Here is a 19,731-nt window from a genome sequence, read left to right on the forward strand (position 1 = left end):
GCACCGGACAGATACACACAGTGATTGGCCTACTGGCATTTGACGAAGTTGTAATTGTGTCAAATGTCGCATTGTTTGTTTGAGACAAAGCTACCCTTAAACTCAATGTTGGATACTTTGCTCGAGATATGAGTCACTCGACCACTGGATGATACCGTGATTAGTTTAGACAAAGTGCAGACAGCGAAGGCCCAACCCGGGGAGTAAACGCTGCAGACTCTCGACTCATGGATTATCACGTCAGTACCGCAAACAAGGAATAGAAAGTAAAACCCAATCTAGGCAGTAAGATGCTGATATCCCTTCTCCAGGCAGGCATCCACGTATGTGATCTAATATACGCGATTCCGATTGCAGGTACTAGTGAACTGGTGGTACTGTAGGGCGCCAAATACCATACAAGCGTACTGTACATCCCCTCACGGGGATGATCCCCAAGCTCCCAAACAACAGTCAAAAATCTACTTAATCACTCCATCGACCCCAGCTCCTCAGCAACGGCAAACTTGGCTCCCGTCTTCCCCTTGACCTCATCCACAGTAACGCCATCAGCCAACTCCGTCAGCGTCAACGTCCCCTTCTCACGGTCGACCTGGAAGACACACAGATCCGTGATGATCGTACTGACGACCCGCGCCCCCGTCAAGGGCAACGAACACACCTCGACGATCTTGGGCGCGCCATACTTGTCGACATGATCCGTCGTGACCACGATCTTGGTCTGCCCAGGGTTGGAGACCAGGTCCATGGCGCCGCCCATCCCCTTGAACACTTTGCCGGGGATCATGTAGTTGGCGAGATCGCCCGCCGCGCTGACCTGCAGAGCACCCAGGATCGAGACGTCGACGTGTCCGCCGCGAATCATGCCGAAGCTTTCTGAGCTGTCGAACGTGGCCGCGCCGGGCACGAGGGTCACGGTCTCTTTGCCCGCATTGATGATGTCTGGGTCGACTTCGTCTTCCGTCGGGTACGCGCCCATGCCGAGGATGCCGTTCTCGCTCTGGATCCACACCTTGACGTCCTCCGGCAAGAAACTGGGCGCCAGCGTCGGCATCCCCACGCCCAGATTGACGTACATGCCGTGTTTGAGTTCCTTGGCGGCGCGGCGGGCGATGCGGTCGCGGCGCACGAGGGCGTCGGATTTGTCACCACCAGATCCCTCCGGTTTGGCTTCTGTGCCCGAAGTGGGGCGCGTCTTCTTGATCTCGAGCTTCTTTTCGACCGTGGCGGGGACGATCCGGTCGACGAAGATGCCTGGCAGGTGCACGTCGTTGGGGTCGATCGAGCCGGTGGGCACGATGTTCTCGGCCTCGACGATCGTCAGGCGCGCGGCTTTGGCCATGATGGGGCCGAACGCTTTGGTTGTGTATCTTGCACAGTCAGTACAGTCCGCACCGCGAGCTCTAGCTTGTACGCAATGCGACAGGGCAATCCTCACCTGAACTGACAGTTTCCTGCCTCGTCGACCTTCCATGCCCGGATGATAGCAACATCGCCCGTCAGGGCCGTCTCCATGACGTAGGTTCTGCCGTTGAAGATCCTCGTCTCGCGCGCCTTGCCTGGTTCAAGCACCACGGATTTCTTCGTCGCCGGGTCTGCCGGGCCCAATCGTGTCGGGATCTCGCCCGTCTGGATGAATGTGTCTGAAAGGACGACCGCGTCAGTACATATGCAAGCAGCGTAAGAGGCTTCCACGTACGAACACCCGTCGGGGTAAAGAAGGCCGGAATCCCACTGCCGCCGGCGCGGATGCGCTCCGCCAACGTTCCTTGCGGACATAGTTCAATCGCAATGTTGCCGTTCAGGTACTTCTGTTCGAGTTTCTTGTTGTTGCCCAGATACGAGAGGATGCAGCGCGTGATCTGGCCCGACTGGGTCAGCGGCGACAACCCGCCCTCGCCGGCTGCGCCAGCATTGTTGGACACCGCAGTGAGGTTGTTCAGCGAATCCGGCCCACGCTTGTGCAGGGCCGTGATGAGCGTCTCGGCCGTGCCGCAGAGGCCAAACCCGGCACTGAAGATCGTGGAGCCGGACTTGATGTCCGCGACAGCCTCGTCGGCGTCTTTGAACAGCTTCGACCGGGTGCGGTCGATGACGGGCTGGTCATCGTTTGCGAGCTTGGGAGACGGGGCTGCCTCGCGCTGTCTCAGCCGTGAATGTGAAAAGTATCGAATATTGTGTTGCTGGTGTTGCGAGGCGAGCCATGGTCGAACTCTTGATTGGCGCTGGTGTAGAGTTCTGCGGGGAAGCAAGTTGTTGACGTGAGGATTTGGGGAGCTCGCAGTCTTGATATCATTGACGCAGAGCAGCAGTGTGCGCCTTGCTGTTGAGGAAGCCATGCTGACCGTCCGTCTTGTACTCTACTTAGCTGCCGACGAGACTGGCGATGTGCGTCGAGATTTAATCTATCTCATGAGTGATTTAGCAAACAGGCAGAGGAATGGCAACGGAAAAATGGTTCTTTCAAACCGAGCAATGCAGAGCTCAGCGAGATCAGCGAGATCGGCTAAACAGCACGGATGTCATCGCTCGCATGCGTCTTCCGGTTGTCCCACGTGATCGGGAGTTGGGTCCGGGGATTCTTTTAAAGCCGCGTCGTCTTCTTTGCGGGCGAGAACCTGACGCTTGTGGCGCTTGCGGGGGTGACGGGGGATTTCCAGATGATATTGCCGATGAGGATCGTCCGCGTCCCTATGTACGAACCAGGCAATGTCGGACTCTCCCAGCAATACTTCGTAGAGGATGCAAGGATATACAACCACGTGCTGAGGTGCTGCCACTGTGTGCTGGGTAGAAGGTATCGCAGGAATGCACCCTCGACATTGTACGCTGGCTCTTAGATTGCCATAATCAAGAACACCTCGTTACAAATAGATCTGCCAAGCCCTTAACAGCCGGCGTAGCTCTGTCGCTGGTAATCAAGCAAAGAGTCGCAGCATTCGGCATACCGTGGAGGCAAGCCAGCAATTATGCCCAAATCAAAGAAGCAAGGACAGCCTTTCTGGCTTGGGTGAGTGATCGGATCTGCGCGCCACCATGATGCACTTGTTGCTGACCATGAGACAGAGGTGCTGCTGCATCGATGGCCGCGTGCTTCAGTATGATACCCTGATTTCCTCAGTAGTCTGGTGTGCAGGTCCACTGACGTGACATTGCAGCTCATCCTCTCGACCAAACCAAATAGTAAGCTGGATTTTTCCGCTCGCTCCGCTGTGGAACAAGCACTGACAATGCTCTCAGTAGGATGCAGGTCATGGCCACGAGGCAAAACATGCTGCGGACAATGGTGCAGTTTGCGAGCCGAGACGGTGAGTCCTGACCACATGAATTCGTGGCATCAGGCCAAGACAGACTCATGTCAATGACAGGCATTCCGTCGCTGTGGTGGGGCATTTCAGCCTCGATGCTGCGACAGTCGACATACTCGACGGCGAGGTTTGGGCTGTACAATCAATTTGCCAACAAGGCTCGGGAGCGGTCAGGCGCTGCACGACTCACGAGTGGATGGGAGATTGTCTGCGCTGGTGCTGCTGGTGGCCTGGCTGGACTTGTTGGGAATCCGACAGAGGTCTGAAAGAGCAATTGCTTGGCGGACCAACGCGCTGACATCGGTATAGGTTGCTCTTGTGAGGATGTGTGCCGACGGAGCGAAACCGCCAGCCCAGAGGTTCGGGTACAAGCACGCCCTCGACGCGATTTTGAGAATCGGTCGGGAGGAAGGCATACAGACCTTCACTCGAGGTCTTGGTCCAAACGTCGTCCGCAGTGTGATCATGAGTATGTGTGCGGTCAAGTTACGGTTTTCGCGAATGCTGCTGACACGGTGCAGATGTTTCCCAAATAGCAACGTACGCTTTCTGACAGGCAATAGAGTGTATGAGTGCTCACAAACTCTCAGGTATTCCGCAGCCAAGCGCCGTCTTCTTTCGAACCCTTCACTCGGCCTCAAAGACGGAGTATTTACGCACTTTCTGGCTTCCTTGGTTGCAGGCACGGTCGCGACAACTGCTTGCGCACCGGCGGACGTGTTGAAGAGCCGGATCCAGAACGCAGTGGCCGTCGACGGAGTAAAGCCAGTAAGGATAGACGCCAGACAATTTTCGAGCTCTTGCTGATACAATTCGATAGAGCGTAAGCAGGATCATTACCGAGTCGCTGCGGACGGAAGGTCCACGGTTTTTGATGAGGGGCTGGACACCTGCCTGGCTCAGGCTTGCGTAAGTTCATCCCAAGGGCGCACGCGACCGGAGGCATAGCTAACACTTTGTAGGCCGAACACAGTGCTTACTTTCATCTTCATCGAGCAGCTGCAGAGGCTCGTGACCATGTCCAGAAAAGAGGACTCAATAGACCCTGCCCGGGCCAATGTGCCTGCCCAGAAGATTTGAGGCCAAAAGTCCAAGTTGTACCAATTCGCAACCACATACCACGGCACAGATGGTTTGGTCTCATGTGACATTCGGCCAATCCAGCCAGTCGAAGAACATCGTCTCGTCGAGCTGGAACAAGTCCTGTGAAGTGCTGGCATTATTGATGGCTTCTAGGATTTGATCGTCAGTCATGTCGAAGACATACGGCTCCGGAGCAGCAGTGGAAGCTCGTGGTGCGTTGGTTTGAGGATTGCTGTAGTCGACGTTTTGGGCCTGTGGTGGAAAATGGCCCGAAGGTCCGGACAGTGGAGCCTGGTTCTCCTCGGGTTGATCAAGGAGAGAGCTCTGCATAATCCGACGGATATGTCTGGCGAACAACACAGACAAGCCTTTACGGTGGCGGGGCGAGCTTCCGATCCTCTCCAACACCTGCGTCGTTTCTTCGATTAGCGCTTTGGCGTTTGGGGGCAGCATGGCACGGTTGCCCAGGTTTGTGGCTCCGAGTGCCAGAGCGAAGGTCGCCGCAAATGATACCATGATGACGGTATTGTTCGGCATTGACTTCAGTCGGTTCTCACCCTGCACGGCGGCACGCATGACGTTCATGGCAGATGCAAGACCCGCAGCTCGGAAGAACTGTTTCACGTCGTTGGATGCAGTAGGGTGGTTGACAACATTGCAATACGTCGATAGCTTGGTGTGTGACACTAGGATTTCAACATATGGAGGCAGTTGACCTGTGGAGGGTATCCCGCGTCAATACGTACACTCATGGCTGTATTTGATCTTGAGTCTTACCATCTCCTTGGGTGATCTGCCGTGACCAGACCGCATACCACTGCTCGAAAAAGCGATCAATTTTATCCTTGAGACTGTCAAGATATTAGCCGCCCACCGTCAACGTCCCAGGTGCATACAGAGCGAAGTTAACAGGTATCGAGCTCCCACTTACAATCTTACAGCCGTCGAGCCACCACTGATACCCTGACTTCCATCGCAGAACTCGCGAACACTTGTGATGAGGGCGACCTCGTACATGTAAGCAAAAGCAATCATCCCATGGCAGACATCAGAGACATACCAAGTCGCGCCTCAGCACGGCTGCTGAGATGACACTACCATCCCACCGATCTGCGATATCTGAAATGTGCCAAGTATCACAGCTTTCCACTAATGGTCCAATCGGCACGGCGTACGGTCGTCCTCTAGCGAGGCAGATACTGCGGAGCCCGTGTCAGCAGATTGCGGTCACCAAAGAGCAAAGGTCCCAAATACCCTCGGTCGAGAACAAATAATGCTAACCACACCCGCTCACGAGTTCTTAGTAGTCGCCTTCCCCAGACTGACAAGGGGTCAACCTGTGGGAATCCGTCCAGCTGCAGGGCTTTAGCGGAGTCAATACACTCTGCTTTTGCCACTCGGTCCAAAAATCCTGCAGGACGGATGGTGGGGGATGGCACCACGATTTTGTTGAGCGAAAGATCCAACGCTAATGCTAGGGCCATTGACAGATACGCACATGTCTCGTCGTCGGCCCAGTGCTTGGCGGGAGTCATCCAGGGTATGTTGACCATGAAAGCCAGGACAATCTCGACGGATCGATTTCTGTCAGAGACCACCTTTCGAGCAAGGATGTTCCTATGATTCGACAGTCGCTTCGACAACGCCTCGGCTTTCGGCAAGAACAACGCAGACGCAGCCAGAATAGAGGTGAAGAGAAAGGCCGACCGCGAGCGTACAAAGGCAGCCGTGTGTAGGACCGGATCCAGGCCCCACCGCGTATGAGACAGTCGCTCGTAGAAGTACGCAAAAAGTGAATCAGCTTCCTCTTGGGTCACCAAGCCTAGATTGATGGGATCGACGTCGCGGGAATTATCCAGGCGTGGGAGCAGAGATCCAAAAAACTGTTGCAGCTCTGCATCCTCGTCTATGTTCGCTTCGTTGGTGCCTGCATAAGGGACCACCCCTGCAGGGGATGTGGACATCACAGTCGAGGGTGACTGGCCAGGCAACACCGATGCCATTGCGAGCAGTTGCAAAGGATTGTCGGCGTTGTTAAGCGCAAGCTCGTCAGCCTTCTCACCATGGTCTACAGGCGGTACTTCATGACCATTCTCTGTCGTTCCGGTGCTTTCAGTGGGTAGCAATCCGGCATGCGATTGGGGAAAGGACTGCTGATGGACCAGAGTCGCCGTAGCCGTACTGGATTGACGGCGGAGAAGAGGGCTTGTCTGAGGAGCGCTGATGAGTTGCCGAAGGTCGGCTTCAGTCTCCGCTGTTAGCCCTGTAGGGCAATCTTTGGATCGCTTCAACGCCTGTTCGACTTGATAGATTGCTTTTTCCAGCCCCGACCTCTTGCTGAAGGCGCAACGTTAGCGTGTTCGAGATTGAGTGTCTGGTCCGGCTTACTTCTTGACACCTTTGTATCTCCCGACATGGTACTCTGGCGTGACGCATTGCAGACCGGCTTGCTGACATTTCCGACACACGGTCGCGCCTACATCACGCGTGCACCGCACCTTTGACCGGCGACATTCTAAGCAGGCAGCCTGCTTCGCTTGTGCGGAAGCCGCCGTGACATCGTGGACTGAAGAGGAGCTCGAACTCATGCCTCGACAAGCAACATGGTTGGACCACGCGTAGGCTCAGCACAAGCTGAATTTTTCGTCAAGTCACAAATCATCCGTCGACGCGTTAATTAGTGTCGGTCGGGGGAGCGCGCATCGACCAGGTTGGCGAGCCCAATGAAGTCGAGTTCCGCCGTGTGGAGCCTTTCCAGCTACGACGAGGGTTAGATGTTGATAATAACACTCGAACTCTAATCACGTTAAGACCAACATGATGTTGGTCTCAACGCAGCTAAGACGATGAGTTCACCAATGACTAAGCACATGCCGTCCCCACGAACTCCGCAAAATCCCGACGAGGCTGCCGCGCTAGAGACAAGGCTGAGCCGGGAAAAGTTCCTAGTAAAACTTCCAGATGTGATTGGGAAGGTTACCCGAGGGTTGGCCAGACAATGCTAAGGGCCGTTATGGACCATACCCCTTTTGTAAGATACATATTACCGTATTGTTTACATAGCCCTCCGTAACTATATAGTTGGGTCTCTGCCCAGACCCCTCTGGAATTCATCATGTCCTCCAAATGAGTCACACAGCCGCGTCCCCCAAGACCCGCCACCATCAAGACGGTCTACACGTGTCATCAAGGCAGAAGGCCACCAAGAGACGAGACGGCCACTCGAAAAGTGAATCCTAATTATCGCTCACGCTCGTTAGCAGGTAGTATCGTTCTCAATTATCCACGCTGCCTCTGCGACGTCTTGAGTCCTTCTCTAGTTACTACGACGTACACCTCAACCTCAGCACATGACTAAGTACTGCATGCTCCAAGTATGAGTACAACATGATACATCCTCTTCAGACCATTGCCACTACCTCGAGCGAGCTGTCCCCTAGTCCACCATTTTTTTGAGCGTCGCACAGCACTTGTTCGTCACGGTCGACTGAATTTTCCACTTGATCCGCACGGTAGTTCATATGATTGGGCATAACGCCGATGAAAGTCGATATCGTCATGGGCCGCCACTACGAGCTGAAAAGCTCGTCCAGCAATCAGCAGGTGTGACTTTTATGTCACCGTCTCCCATTTTCAAGGCACACAGCAGCTGGCCGACTCCTACTGACCTAGGACGTGGTCTGATGGCCGGCAAAGACTTCTATACATGTCCCGCTGCGAAGAACCATGATGAACGTGCGGTGCTTCCACTGGCGTGCCAGTTCAAATCAATTACAAGCAGGTTGTATGTGTCGTACGCAAACCTACAGATAAGGCCCGCTGTCGTTGCTAGCACAATCGTTTCGTCAGCGAGGTCGGCTCAAGACGCTGTTGCCACCACCGTAGCTTCAACGCTCAGTCCAAGTGAGTGCTTTGGCTCGTCTTCGCAGCATCACACGTTGAGTAAAGTATACTGTGTACATTAATCATGTCATGTCGAGATTGCCGATGGTGACGCCGAGCCGACGCTGGCGCGGACACCGATGTACAGCGACGCCAGGCCATGCGTTCGGCAGGCAAACGAACCGCTAGGCACGCCACGCGGACCCTAAACGCGAACCCTGGAACGCCCCGTTTACCGTGTACGCACAGCTAGTGTTGGAAAGGGGATGTGCGACTTTCCGACGATCGTGTGCGCGAGGCGCCTGGCGGGGTTGCCGCGTTCACTCCGCCGGCATCCGCGACCAAGAGCATGAGCTTGGACTTGTACTTTACCGTCCACAAGTCCGGCTCCGACCGGACGTGCCGGAGCTGTGGACACGGGGTGCAAGGCGGCCGATCGGTTGGTGGAGGCGGAGATGGAGGTACAACCACGAAAGCACACTCACTTCGATCCCTGACCTGTGAGCCATGAATGAAGCCATCCTGAAGCCGTTATCGTGGAGCATGTACGCGCCTTGTACTGAGTACGAGGGACTCCGGATCCCGGCCTCGGGACATCTTCTTTTCCAGCAAATCTGGGGGAGTGTAAATCATCCACTGTGAACCTCGTACTGCGAACGCGTAGACCGCGTGGGGCGGTCTGCATCCAAGAGGTCATCTGGTCCACAGTCGAGTACGCGTAGGGAGTACTCCGTACATGGATACGCGTCGCTTTCAGTACGAATCCAAGGTAGTCCAGCCCTGACAAATCACGCATAAGCACCCCTTCCCCCCAGCTTTTGCCGTTCTAGGAAAAGGTTTCGCGGACGATAACTCGTTATGCCTTGTTTATCCTTTCGGGATTCCGTTTTCCAGACTGGATGTCGCGGCCTCTGAGCGATCCTGCGAATGCCAGGTACTTATTTCTCTCCGGCCGTCTTCCTACCGAAATACACGTGCAATCGGACAATTGCACACCGAGTGTTCGACCTGACTGACGATGACCTCATGCTCGCCGCATTCTGCCCGGTAGTACTCCCTTTTGATGCCGGTGAGGAAGCCGACACACAATCAGAACTGACGAATCTCATTCATTGACAGAGTGGCAGAGCTGGTTGCATCCTCTGAGGATGGATGCATATTGCATTGTTTCTGCGTGCGCCGCTCGGGGTAGGGATATCATTGGGCATGCGTGAGACCCTGAGAGATCGGCAGGGGGCTCGACGATCTTCCACAGTACGCTGTAGAACCGTCTAGTCTGGACCCCGTAGCAGTGATAGTGGGGAGCCATCAACGCCGAGTCGGGAGCCCACAGCCTCGCGGGTACCGCGGGGGACAAGCACACCGACGAGGCTGCCGGTCCCCGGGAGACTGATCCTCAATGTGCAGACCGTGGTAAGGTTTGGTCCCCCTAACAGAGAGGTTCAGCCAGCCCGCTGTGTGAATACCGCGCGTGTTTCGGACCTCGCGGAGTGGGAACTTGGAAGGGACTGGCATGATCGAAGAGCCCTAGTAACCTCTGCAGCCGTGGTTTAGTCCTCGACTCTTCGGGCGTTCAGCCACAGGTACACGGTACAAGGACAGCTGATATGTTGGTAGAAAGGTTCGCGAATGCCGTAGACTCGTGGTAGCTAGTGCTCCTTCAGTAAACGGTACATTCGACCGCAGGTTGATCAGCTAGCCTAGCAGGGAAGCCGTGGACTCGAAGCCTGGACTCTCGGAGACTTGGTGGATGTGGTGTCCGGAAAAACTACGGGGGGAAACAGGGGCCGGTGTCAAGGTAGTAAGCTTGAAGTCTGAGTCTGTGACCGTCCAGGACCTCCCCTTCGGTGCAGGAACATGGGCTTGCCCCCAACGGCTTCCACGACGTCACGCAGGCTAATTCTGAGAGTGCCCTTCGTGCAGTTCCATAGTATCGTGTGGTCCCCTACCCGAGTGTCGTCCCTCCCTCCCCTCCAAGTGGTGGTCGCCAAAGCTTCATCTGCAACATTCCAGTACGCGTCGGTGTCTTTCCCATTCCGGGTGTTCGGTCTGTAGTTAGGATTGGTTCCCAGCTTGCATACAAAGTATTCCTCCTCGTCAAACGAGGCCAATCACGGAGATTGGGCTTGAATACAGCTACGGCGGTCGTCAGCTGGGAGACATGCCCATCGACTGCTTTTGGTCGTGTGATAATTATTCAGTACCTACCCTTAACGAAACAACGAAACCACAGATGGGCGGCAGGGAGACCGACAGCTCACGCCACGAGCTGGCCAAGCGGCCTACTGTTTAGGTCAGGTTCTTGATATTCGAAATGACGAATGGCGAAGTTCTGAATGATTCCGTGATCTGTGTGCCGTGCGTTGCCTAAATGGCAGAACAACGGTGCCGGGAAAGGGAAAGCAGCACAGTCATCATTCACCCGCCCACCAGCGCATCCCTTCCCACGTGGCGGCAGCGCCCAACACCCGGGCAATCAATCACATTCCGTGGGGATCCTCAATCAGGAAATTGCCAAGACGTCTGGACCCTGCTTGCCTGCCGAGTTTCTACTGGTCGCGCGTACTGTGGTAGACCGGGGATGGGCAGAGGGCTTCTGCAGGTGGGATGGTTATGTAACTTGCTCAGACGCCCGGGCGAATGTCTGACTCATGCCCTGCAGCTCACCTAATTCCCAGAGCAGCACGGTTCTCCCGGCACTACTGCCGAAGACCCTGGGAAGGATGATCGCCTATCCCGTGTTGACGTTGGATGCATGCAGTAGCACTCGTACGAGCAAGACTGACCCAGGGAAAATGAACAGGCGCGGGAATTCTACGGTGGAGATTTCCCAGTTCGCTCGTTCCATCTGAGGCGTGTCAGTCTAGGAAGAGAATTCTATCAGAGGTCGCCAGCCATGGAGACAGGCCTGAGCCATGGACTCCTCCTCTTGAGAATTAGGTATCCCATTATGTGCCTTCGTGTTTGCAGAAGCCACTTCCATAAAAGTCCCTTGTGGGATGCGCGTGCCAATTTCCCTCGTCGTAGATGGGTACACTCGCACAATGTGCCTTTCGCTCAGTTGCAGTTTGACCACGACTTCTTTCCTCAAGCGCCTAGAATCAGCATCAACCTGTACGCCCCCTTGTCACACCATCCTTGCGCTATGCAAATGCAATAGAAAGACTCCCGCATCATCTGTGCGTATTTAGGGGCCACGCCTGCCGGGGGTTGAATGGGACATCCGAGGAGTACTCGGGGGGCTCAAAGAGTCCGCTTTGAAAAAGGGTACCAGGTCGAATTCTTGCGGTGACTGGCACAGTGAGCCGCATAGGGTCGGCAAGCCGCTCTGAAGGTTGGAGATCTCGCCGTTGAGTTGCTCGATTTGCGACTTGAGTCGCGCGACTTCTTCGGTCTGCTGTGAGTATGATCGAGAAAGCAGCTGATGCTTTTGCTGCCATTGAGCGATCTGGCCCTCGAGCTCCTTCTGATGGCGCTCCTTTCGTTCTCGGTACGCTCGCTGGGAAGAGCGGTTCTGTTCTCGTCTCCTCTGTCAAGTTGTCAGTCCGATGTAGAGCGATGAGCTGGGGTTGGGGTTCCAATTGACCTCAATCTTGTCCGGAATTGAACTTTTCACTTGTGCGACGACACTGCTGGTAGTGGGTGGGGTTCGCCGCTCAGGAGTCGACCTGTAAGATCGGTCTGACCCTGAGGATGACATGCTGTCGAAGGAGTTGTCGAGCGTGGCGTAGAAATCGGCGGCTCTTTGCAACAGCTGAACTTCGTATTAGCTAAATCATGCTGCTGTTCCCACAGGAGGGCTGCTCACGTCGTTGTAATGGCTAACCATGTTCTTGGGTGACTGGACGCCCGGGTAGTCCCACTGGAAAGAGGTATCCATAGGAGAAAAGCCGCCTGGTTGTTGTGACCAGCAGTTGGTGGACTGATAGTCAGCCATGTTGGGTCGAGGACTTCTGATGGTGGTGGTTGTCTGAGGGTTTTAGACTTGTGCTTTGCCTGAGAGTTTTCCTGTGAGCTCGGTGAGTTCGGCCTGGAGAGGGTCCTTAGAGACAGGAGGTGGGGACAAAGGGTCCTCTTATACAAGACTCGGTGGCACACGAGGCTGGCGTGGGTACGAAGCAGGTGGTCTGCCTCCGATATGGGCGAAGAGCGTGCACGATGGACGCGAATGACTGTGCCTTTCCCAGTCCCCACGCGAATCCAATCGGAGCACAATTCAACAATGGGTAAACGAACGCTGCCAAAGCTGCGCTTTCCCTCTTTCTGCAGGCGCACTTGTCTTGTCGGAACTGGTACGAGGTGCTGACCAGGGCTTGCCGTGTTCATTTCTGCAGGGATCGTGAATCCTGCTTGACTCAGCCAAACTTTCATGCCCCGGGCAGAAGCTTGAGCCGAATCGATAGGCTCGAGACCTCCCTATTCCCCGCACCATCCCCTTTTGTTACGAACCGACCTTCATGCGGCCTGCCGGGCCTGGCACAGAAGGGAAGGTCAAGCGAGGAAGTCAGCCTCGTTGGCAAGGCTGACTCGGGTCACGTGATACCCTAAAAAAGGAAATAAGCCGTTGCATATGTTGCATCGTTGCAGGGCATGGGGCCGCAACGGAGGCAACCATGCAACGCCCAGACTTTCCTAGATAGGAAAACTACCTGTGTATATAGTCACAGCTAGATACACTTCTATAGGAGGTGTAGTCAACTTCAGTTAACATTGCGCTCAAGGAGATACAGTACAAGTGCTGTGTCCCGTCTGACGATCTGTTCGACATTGACCTCTGCTCTACCCCCGATACTCAAGAACCCCGAGGGTTACCTGTGTGCTCACGTGTCCTCATACACGCTGCGCGGAGGCAATTCTTAACACCTTTCAGGTATATTGTGGCTTGAAGTCGAAGCAGCTAACTCAATTGAAGCTCGAGCACTGAAAGTTCACTCATAGCTTCGAATGCGGTGGTCGGTGGATGGTTGATGATTTGGACGGAGTGTCCAAAACACCCAACACGCAAGAGACAAATTAGCGCCGCACATCCGATAGACTGTGGCTAGTCGATGACCCAACGGTGCCTGGAGGCGTGCAGCACAGCCGGACATCAACCAGTGCCCACTGACTTCGGATACCAGCTGCTGCGCGTGTGGGTGAAGACTTGATTTGGGACTATACACACACAGGGGCTCTTGTTCACCTTGAATTAAGGCCAGAAGGCAAAATGGTTTATAGACGCGAGATATGCTCCTGCGGAGCATATTCTTCCTCATGATAAATTGCGTCTGAGTTGGCAAGCCAGCTAAATAGTTCTGTGAGCTTTTCGCTTTTTCTGACCTAAATGTCGGAGGGAATATCATACTGACCATGCGTCTACAATGCGTGGACAGGTACGAGCTTCTGGCACGAAGCCGTGATTTGCAGCATAGTCGAAGTGGACTGCCCTTGTTGACAACGTACCATAGCAGTGAGACTAACTTGACACCCATCTCATGGAACAGTAGCGGCTGTCGCTTGAGTCGGCGGAAAGGCAGGCAGCAGGAGCTTCTCCAGGTCCTCACGTATTAAAACGTCTCACAGGAATTCTGCTTGTCAGGTCGCACCGATTCGACATCTACTAAAACATCCTGGCGCTGACCTGAGTCAGGAAAAGCTTCAGATTGAGACCGAGGTTCTGGAAGGTGACAAGTGCGGTTGAGCCTCGCTGAGCTTCGCGCTCAGGTACCACCAGTGACATGGGTCTCTACTGTGGGCCTGAGGTGGCAGAGATGCGAGTGTTGTTGCGAGGTACTTGGCAGCCGGCTGCAATTACCATGAAGCCAAGCTGTTGCAGTACAATGACGGCTGCACGAGCATGGCTCTGCGTTCGTGACCGTCACCTAGTGTTTCTTCGGAGAAAAATAGTGGCTTGATAGCGGCTTGATGGCTGCACCCCGGGTGCAAACAAGCTTTGGAGTCTCGTCACGACCTCGGGAGTTTCGAAGAAGCCTCCTGCGGTGATTGTGCATGGCAATAACGAGCCCGAGGAGTGATACGAACTAGAATTTCGCCCAGTGATTCGCGAGTGACATCTTGCCCGTCTAAGCCCGTGGACTCCAGCTACCGAGACAGATTCTCCGACTCGTGGGTCGATCGAAAATCGATGTGCAGGAAACCCTGCATAACAGGACCTGTTCTCGACTTTCTTGTAGCAACGGGCCACTATCCGGGAACGTAGCCAGTATCGTGCCCAAGAGCCCTACTGTGAGGCCAGCAGTGGCGTCCGACCTACTTCTGCTTTTGGACGCCAGTAACCTGTGCACGCTTCTGCAGCACCTCAGGCTGAGATTAGACGTCAGTGACGGCCGAGTTTAAAACGTGCCCGTTGGCCATGTTGGAACACGAACAAAAGCCATTTCGGAGAAGAACTGTATGATTGGCTGCCGGGTAAATAGGCGACTCCCGAGGGAAGGTTAAATGGTTAGTAGCTGACGTTATCAAACGTCCATGCAGTCGTAAGCAGAGGAGGTGTAAGGGTAGTAAGGCCGGTACAGACGAACACGGGTTCGTACGTTAACAGCACTGCGATTTCTTTCAGAAGGCAGAGGCTTCCTTTGAACGCGTGATTCTCCAATCTCGTCCAATCTAAAACGTATCTTTCGTCCAGTAAGACTTGGATACTCTCCTCGCATGTCACACCACCCTGTCGACGCCTCTCATCCCAACGCGGCCTGTAACTGCAGATATCCAGCCGGTGCAGTCGTGAATGACGCAGCAAGAATGAAAGTCATGTAGTGGTAGGGGGACAGTGCACCTAGCATTCGAAGTAGGCCGACCCACCTGTTTACGTGTTCTTCTTCGATTCCAGAAGAGTTCCCTCTGGGTCGGAGCAGCATGGGGTATGCGTGACTTTGCCAGATAGGAAGTCTTAGCTTCTCCTCGGTTCTCTGCCGCCTCGCCAGGAAGCCACGGAACTTGAGGAATCCATTGATGTCATTCTGCACCAGTCTTTGCTAGGTTGGCATTTGCGGTGAACCAGTGGCCAGATATTGATACGTCGCCAGAAAAATAGGAACAACAGATTTGCGAGGTGTGAGATTGAAAGGTGTAACACTGGATCGACATTCAAAACACGTCCGGAAATACGCACTCGCCGAAGTTTGGGGGTCGAGTACGAAGTCACAGGAGTACAGAGTACTTCGTCGCCAGACGAGTGCACGAAACGGCTGCTCACATCGACCCTCCGAGGCAGGTTGACCGAGGAACAAGCTTGTGGCGGCCGGGCGGGTGGCTGGGAGGAAAAGGAGTGGAGTGGCTAGTGGCTTAGTAAGTTGCGCTCACAGGAAAGGGAAGCGATCACGGCGAGATCAGGGCCAAGGGGCAACAGGGCGACAACAGCGCGGTCTGCTCTTTCCAAGGACGCGTCTGACCTTGGAATTATCCACAGTATGGATATTTCTCCCTTCATTGCGTCTATCAACCTTTGGTACGGAGTACATGGATAACCAAATTGAGCAGCCTGGGTCCCACTGGATGCTCCTCCTGATTAGCATGTGACCGAGGCATCACACCCCCACCACGTAGCTGCCACCAAGCTCCAGCTCCCATTCGGCGGTAGGTCCGGCATTTCACTCACCAGAGATCAAGAGTGAACAAAATCATCGCGGTGCGTGATTCACAATCTCGAGACGCGAAACATTCATCCATCTAATCAAAGCAATTCAAGCTTGTTTCCCAGCCACCCAAACAGGCCGCTAGACTTGGTGCTGATCTCATGTTGGGGTGCGTCTAAGAAATCGTGTGGCAGGAAGAGGTTGGTACTTCAGAAGCTGCCAGCGCAAAAAAAGCGCCAACAGCGCTGCCCAACCTTCAACCACATCTCTGAATGCTCTCTGATCTGAACCTTCGTTTGCTGTACATTGTTTTCGTTGATTGACGCCTCTCGTTTGGAATATCCGCCGCCGGTTCGACCCAAGTATTCGCCAACCCACTCGGTTCGACATCAATGCGAACGTAACGCGCACATATTTGCGGGCAACGACTCTCCCTTTTCCGCAACACTGCGGTTTGGGCCGCGATTGTGCGAGTCGGCAACATGTTATCCTCTCTCGCCTGTCTCGTCCTCACCGCCCTCCTCTCAAGACCAGTCATTGCGGGATTCCTACCAGACCTATTGCACAGTTTCGAAGACCTTCAAGATGTGAGAAAGAGATGCTCAAATCCATGCGGGTATTACGGACAGCTGTGCTGTGAAGCCGACGAAGTCTGCTACACTGATGCCAACAACCAAGCTCAGTGCGGCGCTGGCACAGGTGGAACAGGTGGAACCGCCGCCACCACCGCTGCAGGACAATGGCAATACTACACCACGACCTTCGTACAGACGGATCTCAAGACTGTTACACAGACGTTCAGTTCATACATCCCCCAAACCACACTCAGCTGCTCGTACTCTCTGGGCGAGACGCCTTGCGGCAACGTCTGCTGCCTCTCTGGACAGTTCTGTCAAGCGGCTGGTATTTGCGCAGCCGTAGGCGGAGGCAGTTCGGGATTCTACAGCAGTCTCTATACCGTGACCACGGTCATCACCAACACAGCCAGCGCTCCGATTCGACCGACTAGCAACACCTTGGTCACCGTCACGAGCATTGGAGGCGCAACTACCACGCAGCCGTTCGTAACCCCCGTGAGTACGGACGGCAGCATCATTGTGGGGTCACAGACCGATTCTGGGGGAGGCCTCAGTGGCGGCGCAATTGCAGGCATCGTGATCGGCGTTATTGTCGGCATCTTCCTGCTCCTCCTCTTCTGCGCCTGCTGCATCTTCAAAGGTCTGATCGACGGGTTATTAGCCATCTTCGGACTCGGCCCTAGAAGAAGACGCACAACGGAGGAGGAAGTTTACGTCGAAAGGCACTCCCACCACGGCGGCAGAGGCCGACGGACGTGGTTCGGCACCAAGCCTGCAAGGTCCGAGGTGGTGGAAGAGAAGAGAAAGAGCGGCTGGGGCACGGCGGGCTGGATGGCTGCCGGTCTAGGCGCTTTGGCGCTATGGCTCGGCATGAAAAGGAAGAACCGGCACAGCGATAAGACCAGCTCGGTATCCTACGACAGCTCTTACTATACGGATTCCAGATTCTCAAGTGAGTAACACCCACCACTAATCCCAAGGACGTGAACTGGTTATTAACTTCTGAATCCAGGTAGTGAAAGTTCCTCCGATCGAAGAACAAGGCGAAGTAGCCGGTCCCGGTCGAGGCGGTGATAGTCACATTTGAAAGATAAACAATCTTATCGTCCTTTGTTAGCGGAGCATATGGATGCATGACATGGACTGGGATCGGGCGTCCGCACAGCACCGGGTATAAGCGGCCCCGTTCGGAGTACGAGCTATACGGGATAATGAGCACGGTTGGGCATGTATTGTACGAGCCACGAGCCACTGGCTGGGACGCTTGTCCACCTATACAGTGTATATTCAATGGACAGACTGCACAAATCGGACCACTATGAGTAAAAGGACGGATACGAGTGCGGACTACATCGGGAAGGACTGCAGTCAGCCTTCTGTAGGGGTTGTATCTCGGACGGACCTGAACACAAATGTACGAGTAGACTTGCAGATCTGCTCAACAGAATTTTTGTCTACCGCTGTTTTGACCCTTCAGGACACATGTCAAGCTGTCAGCACATCTCTCGGTCAATCCTTTCCCGGTCTGAATGTGCGAATGTGGCCCCTTGATTGCTGAAACCAAGGAGTACTCCAGGGGTGGCGTGAGATGAGGTACTATTCCTGTGCGCGGTCCTGGTCATACCCAACCCGAAGACCGGCGCTGCAGCCAAATGTACACCATGTACTACCTTATGCAAAACACATGTCTCCAACTGGCCTGGCGATCACCAGAGCAGATATCTCTTATCTCCGCAGCCAATCTAGCACAGTAGCCATGCATCTCATCCCTTCACCTGAGCAGATATCTCAGCAGCCAATCTAGCAATGCATGTCAAACTTGGGGGAGCGATCGCTGTTGAAGCTGCCCCAGTGCTTCTCGCTCGCTATTTGTCCGTTGTCGCCGATGGCATCGGCCTTGTTCGGCTCGTCGAAGGCCTCGAACCAGAAGAGATCGACGCCCCAGTCCAAGAGCCCGCAGACGGCCGAGTGCCAGTAGGTCTCCATGTTGTCGTCGCCTGCTTTGGCCGCGCCGGCGTCGGAGCCGCCTGTGCCGGGCCACCCGGTTTCTGTGGACGGAAAAGAAAAATATTAGTTTGAGACTCTTCGGTGGTTTGCTTTCTGCGGTGGAGTAGTAACGTACCGCCATTCATGAAATGCACCTTGTCCAAACTGCCTGTGACGTCCTGGACGTGGCCGAGCGCTGCGGCCATGTCGTCAAAGTAAGTCTTTGTGGCGTTGGAAATGTCCTGGTATTGCCAGTACGCGAACCCGTTGGCGAGACTGTAGGCCACGGCGTCAGCGTTGTTCTCGAAGGTAGATTCTAACAGGCAGGTCCTACATCAACTGGATGCCGCTGGTGATGATGGCGTCCATGGACCCGTTATTCCAGCAGTTCCAGCTGTCCGCGGTCCCGAGCAGTGTATCAGGGTAGGACTTTTGCATGTCGGAGATCCAGCCTAGGAGCTGATCGCCGTCGTATGTGCCACGATACATGCCCTCGGAGCCGATTGTGATGCCGTAGAGCGTATCGCCGAATGAAGTCGGATCTGCTTCGTCGATTGCTGCCTTCTCCTTGTCATATGCACCGCCGTCGGGCCTACCGTGAAAATACACATCAATGCCGTTCTCTTATATCTGTGCGCGTCCCACTCACCACATGCCCAATAGCACCTTGATACCTGCATTCTTAGCAGCTGGGAGCACCTCTGAGGGAGTATGGCACGGGTTGCCAAAGATATCGGACGAGGAGTAGGTTCGGACTAATTGAGCATCGGTGTTGCTCTGGATGGCCTGGAAGTCGGCTTCAAAGTCGGATTGCACCTTGCAGGAGCCGTCGGGGTTGGTGTTCCCAACGGCAAAACCAAGTGTGCCGGCTGCGGACACTGCCAGCGGTGCCGTAGCCAGAGCTGTGGAGAGGATCTCGCGAAGTTGCATTGTGGAGGGTGTTGTGATTACGAGGACGACGTGGGGGAGAAGGAGTGACTGCAGGGTAGAAGAAACCGAGTAAAGAGTGTAAATGAGTGAATGGGCACGAAGGAATGAATGAAAGTGTTTGATGAAGGACAAACACGCTTCTCCAGACTCTTGCGGTCCTCGTCTTCATCCCTTAGGGCTTGAGCCGACGCGCCTCCCTTGTCCCTGACTAGTACGTTCTTATACTAGTGTGCCAATGTCTCCGCTAGGCTTGATCAAGCTTCCTAAATCTAGCACACCTCCTCTTGACTTGTCAGCCTCGCCGTGCTTCTCTTGACATGAACGGGATTGTTGTCTGTACTAATTGACGGACATATTGACACGAAGTCTCAATCAACTTATCTTTTGCAT

At 54.6% G+C, this 19,731-nt stretch overlaps 6 protein-coding genes across 6 annotated transcripts; 2 read left to right on the forward strand and 4 right to left on the reverse strand.

Annotated features, from left to right (window-relative positions):
• Positions 1–469: 469 nt before the first annotated feature.
• Positions 470–2,339, reverse strand: A1O7_05933 (uncharacterized protein; the record flags this gene model as incomplete). The annotated part of the gene is made up of 3 exons (XM_007759940.1): positions 470–1,370; positions 1,439–1,643; positions 1,700–2,339. The coding sequence occupies 3 exons, from the start codon at positions 2,337–2,339 to the stop codon at positions 470–472; spliced, it is 1,746 nt and encodes a 581-aa protein (XP_007758130.1).
• A 1,016-nt stretch (positions 2,340–3,355) lies between these two features.
• A1O7_05934 (uncharacterized protein) lies at positions 3,356–4,388 on the forward strand (the record flags this gene model as incomplete). The annotated part of the gene is made up of 5 exons (XM_007759941.1): positions 3,356–3,568; positions 3,618–3,777; positions 3,874–4,067; positions 4,129–4,217; positions 4,271–4,388. 5 exons carry the CDS (start codon positions 3,356–3,358, stop codon positions 4,386–4,388), a joined length of 774 nt encoding a protein of 257 aa, XP_007758131.1.
• A 60-nt stretch (positions 4,389–4,448) lies between these two features.
• Positions 4,449–6,979, reverse strand: A1O7_05935 (uncharacterized protein; the record flags this gene model as incomplete). Its single annotated transcript, XM_007759942.1, has 6 exons — positions 4,449–5,107; positions 5,169–5,242; positions 5,323–5,399; positions 5,452–5,590; positions 5,646–6,728; positions 6,780–6,979. 6 exons carry the CDS (start codon positions 6,977–6,979, stop codon positions 4,449–4,451), a joined length of 2,232 nt encoding a protein of 743 aa, XP_007758132.1.
• Positions 6,980–11,460: 4,481 nt separating this feature from the next.
• Positions 11,461–12,210, reverse strand: A1O7_05936 (uncharacterized protein; the record flags this gene model as incomplete). The annotated part of the gene is made up of 3 exons (XM_007759943.1): positions 11,461–11,802; positions 11,860–12,027; positions 12,082–12,210. The coding sequence occupies 3 exons, from the start codon at positions 12,208–12,210 to the stop codon at positions 11,461–11,463; spliced, it is 639 nt and encodes a 212-aa protein (XP_007758133.1).
• A 4,119-nt stretch (positions 12,211–16,329) lies between these two features.
• A1O7_05937 (uncharacterized protein) lies at positions 16,330–17,385 on the forward strand (the record flags this gene model as incomplete). Its single annotated transcript, XM_007759944.1, has 1 exon — positions 16,330–17,385. The coding sequence occupies one exon, from the start codon at positions 16,330–16,332 to the stop codon at positions 17,383–17,385; it is 1,056 nt and encodes a 351-aa protein (XP_007758134.1).
• Positions 17,386–18,225: 840 nt separating this feature from the next.
• On the reverse strand, positions 18,226–19,341 carry A1O7_05938 (uncharacterized protein; the record flags this gene model as incomplete). The annotated part of the gene is made up of 4 exons (XM_007759945.1): positions 18,226–18,473; positions 18,548–18,687; positions 18,746–19,003; positions 19,061–19,341. The coding sequence occupies 4 exons, from the start codon at positions 19,339–19,341 to the stop codon at positions 18,226–18,228; spliced, it is 927 nt and encodes a 308-aa protein (XP_007758135.1).
• Positions 19,342–19,731: the final 390 nt, after the last annotated feature.

This window comes from Cladophialophora yegresii (genome assembly GCF_000585515.1).
Source record: "Cladophialophora yegresii CBS 114405 chromosome Unknown aczIN-supercont1.4, whole genome shotgun sequence".
In the NCBI taxonomy this organism is placed as follows: domain Eukaryota; kingdom Fungi; phylum Ascomycota; class Eurotiomycetes; order Chaetothyriales; family Herpotrichiellaceae; genus Cladophialophora; species Cladophialophora yegresii.